Source organism: Trypanosoma theileri, assembly GCF_002087225.1.
Source record: "Trypanosoma theileri isolate Edinburgh chromosome Unknown TM35_Tth_156_V1, whole genome shotgun sequence".
Lineage (NCBI taxonomy): Eukaryota > Euglenozoa > Kinetoplastea > Trypanosomatida > Trypanosomatidae > Trypanosoma > Trypanosoma theileri.
The window spans coordinates 1-780 of record NW_021639998.1 but is presented as its reverse complement, the minus strand read 5'-3'; the positions used below and the strand labels follow the sequence as shown (position 1 = coordinate 780).

Genomic DNA, 780 nt, shown 5'->3' with positions numbered 1-780 from the left:
GTAAAACACGTGAATCTGCTGCTGATCGTCCATCTTCTGATACTCATTCTTCTGAACTTCCTCCTACTGTTGTTGAACCTACTGCTCCTGTACCTTCTGGTGAGAGTGTTGGTGCGTCTGCAAGTGCAGCTCCACCTGAAGCCAACAGTAACACTGACGCAGATGGCAATTCAACCAAAGCGGACGATGACGCAACACAAGCGCCTTCAAACACTTCAGAGAAAGAAAGTAACGATGGTTCTGAAACAACAGAGAACGGTAATATATCTGAAGGGGGTGAATCAACAAGTAACCAAACTGAAGGTGATGCGGTAAATACAGCTACAACCACCACCACCACCACAACAACAACAACACTTCCTCCTGAACTCACAAACAACAAGAAGGGTGATGCAGACAGCAGCAGCAGTATCAGCAGTTCTGTGTGGGTGCGTGTACCACTACTTATTGTGACTGTGTTGTTCTCTGCTATTGTATACTGAACAGTGGGTCTTATTTAAGGTCAAATAATAATAATGATTAAACTAACATAATCATAATTGCGTACATCTCCCATGGGTGAATAAATTAACAATCTGTTTACCAGCTTTCTATTTTAATTCGAATTTCTTTTCTTTTACTTTTATTTTTGTTCGTGTGTGTTCTTTTTCTAATAATTCCATTACTTGCTTTTTCCGTTGTGTGAGTGCAGAAAACTGGGCTGTTCTGCTCACTGACGGTATACATCTCTTGCTAGTACACACAGATGTGTGTGTGCAGTAATTTAATATACATAAACTA

At 40.6% G+C, this 780-nt stretch overlaps 1 protein-coding gene across 1 annotated transcript; it reads left to right on the top strand.

Moving 5' to 3' along the window:
- Positions 1–2: 2 nt before the first annotated feature.
- On the top strand, positions 3–482 carry TM35_001561000 (uncharacterized protein; the record flags this gene model as incomplete). Its single annotated transcript, XM_029031934.1, has 1 exon — positions 3–482. A coding segment is annotated over one exon (480 nt), but the record flags the coding sequence as incomplete, so codon positions are not given.
- Positions 483–780: the final 298 nt, after the last annotated feature.